The sequence below is a fragment of the Eimeria necatrix genome, genomic scaffold (assembly GCF_000499385.1).
Source record: "Eimeria necatrix Houghton genomic scaffold, Enh_scaff3096, whole genome shotgun sequence".
In the NCBI taxonomy this organism is placed as follows: domain Eukaryota; phylum Apicomplexa; class Conoidasida; order Eucoccidiorida; family Eimeriidae; genus Eimeria; species Eimeria necatrix.
In genome coordinates, this window is record NW_013653633.1 from 1 (window position 1) to 1741 (window position 1741).

The window sequence follows — 1741 nt, forward strand, 5'->3', positions numbered from 1 at the left end:
CCTCCTCGCAATACCAACCACAAATTAAACAACACCCACGGAGTCCTATGAAGGTCGGCGTGCATAGGAGCCATCCTGATGGTGTTGTTGCTGTTGCTATATTGTGGACCTACTAATGCCTTGAGATGCGGAAAGTCATAAGGCTTTCCCAATTTTCTATAGTGGGGAGAATTCGAGTCCCCCAAGGCCAACTTCGTGAAATGACGCCTGCCTTTCTCAGGTTGAGGTGCCTTTGAACTGCTGGCAGCAGTCTCACCCGCTGCTTCTTCTGGTGCTGGGTTTGCTGCCACATCAGATTTTCCTGCGACGCTCGTTATTTTCTTGCCGGCAGTTTCCAAGAGGCCAGCCACCGGCCCCATCCGTCTCGCACTCCCTTGCCTTTCCAGTTCATGTTTCTCAGCTGCTTCTCTAGCAGCTGCCTGAGCATCGTGTGGCTCGGCGCTTGTGGTCTCGGCATTGGTCACGGTACTCTCTTGATCACTACGTACAACGTCATAAACAAGATGGCCGCAGTTGCTGTCGGAGTCGTCATCCTCGTCATCTGCTGCTGCTTCTGGAGCTGCTGCCGCGGCACCGCCATATGCTTCATCCTCACAGCTCCTGCTGACGCGTTCCTCTACTGCGCTTGCTCCTGGTGATGTTTGACGCTCATCAATCCTCAGGTCTCCGGACGGACTGTCTTCATTGGAGTCCTGAGTGACGCACCAAAAAGCGCACGGTGGGAGTGGAGCACAGGGGTGAGACAGAAACTACACGCGGCACGAATCTGTTGGGTCTGATACATTTGAAGTGCAGATTTCCTACACCTACTTGCGAGCTGGATGAGATATCACCACCCAAGTCTGAATCTCCAGTCCTGCAACCATTTTTCGACAAGTGGTGTACTTGATGTCGAGCACCGAGAGCCACCAAAAGGAAGATGGCAGAGTAAACTAGCAGCTTTAGCGTTGTGGAATACCCGATCAATGGCAAGCCAGACCCTGAAATAGGCCGAGTAGCCTGAGGGAGTAAACCTGAGTCCCGATTATTTGTCGGGCTAGGGGACAACTCATAATGCACTGCTTCCCCCATGAGTGCCAATTAAGGAGCTCGAAGGAGTCAGAACCCTGCAGCGCGTGACCCCGTACTTGGAAAGGTAGCGAGCTTGCCCAAACGTTTCAAAGAGGATTTGATGTTTTAGAGGTGGGCTGCTTTCAAGGTGTTATAAGACAAGAATTACAGTACGGGCCTTGACTGCCCAAGCGGCTCCAAACGAGCACAAAATCGACGGGCATCTGGGGTGAGAGGGCCGCCCTAGTCTTACTGTAGGAATGCATTGCTGGCCAGATTACAGTGGCAGAAGAAATGTTTCATTGCGTCGCTGCCTAGCTACTTGCTACAGGCGGGAGTCGTGAACGGACAAGCGTCTCCTGCATCCGCGTGGGGTAGTCCCCAGTGGCGTGCTATGGCTGCTGCTTTTCCGAAAAACTCTGGCGCTGGTCACCCTTAATTACTCAACAGGTCTAAAATATTGTTCTGTAGTATTAGAAACGCTTTAAGGTCTCATAGTAGCTCGCCTGAGTGACCTATCACGACACATCCCTGCAGAGGAGTCATGGGCTCGCAGACTTGGGAGCGGTTTTGTACAGTAAGGCCTGTGCAGCGTAGCTCGGTACTATCTAAGGTGAAGCGCAGCACCTATATTCATCTACAGCGACTTATTCGAAGAGAAACGGCTGGAAACCGGTCGTTCTAACACTCT

The 1741-nt window shown here is 52.2% G+C and overlaps 1 protein-coding gene across 1 annotated transcript; it reads right to left on the bottom strand.

Annotated features, from left to right (window-relative positions):
* Positions 1-113: 113 nt before the first annotated feature.
* Positions 114-1071, bottom strand: ENH_00041990 (hypothetical protein; the record flags this gene model as incomplete). Its single annotated transcript, XM_013580814.1, has 3 exons — positions 114-692; positions 811-856; positions 959-1071. Coding segments are annotated over 3 exons (738 nt in total), but the record flags the coding sequence as incomplete, so codon positions are not given.
* Positions 1072-1741: the final 670 nt, after the last annotated feature.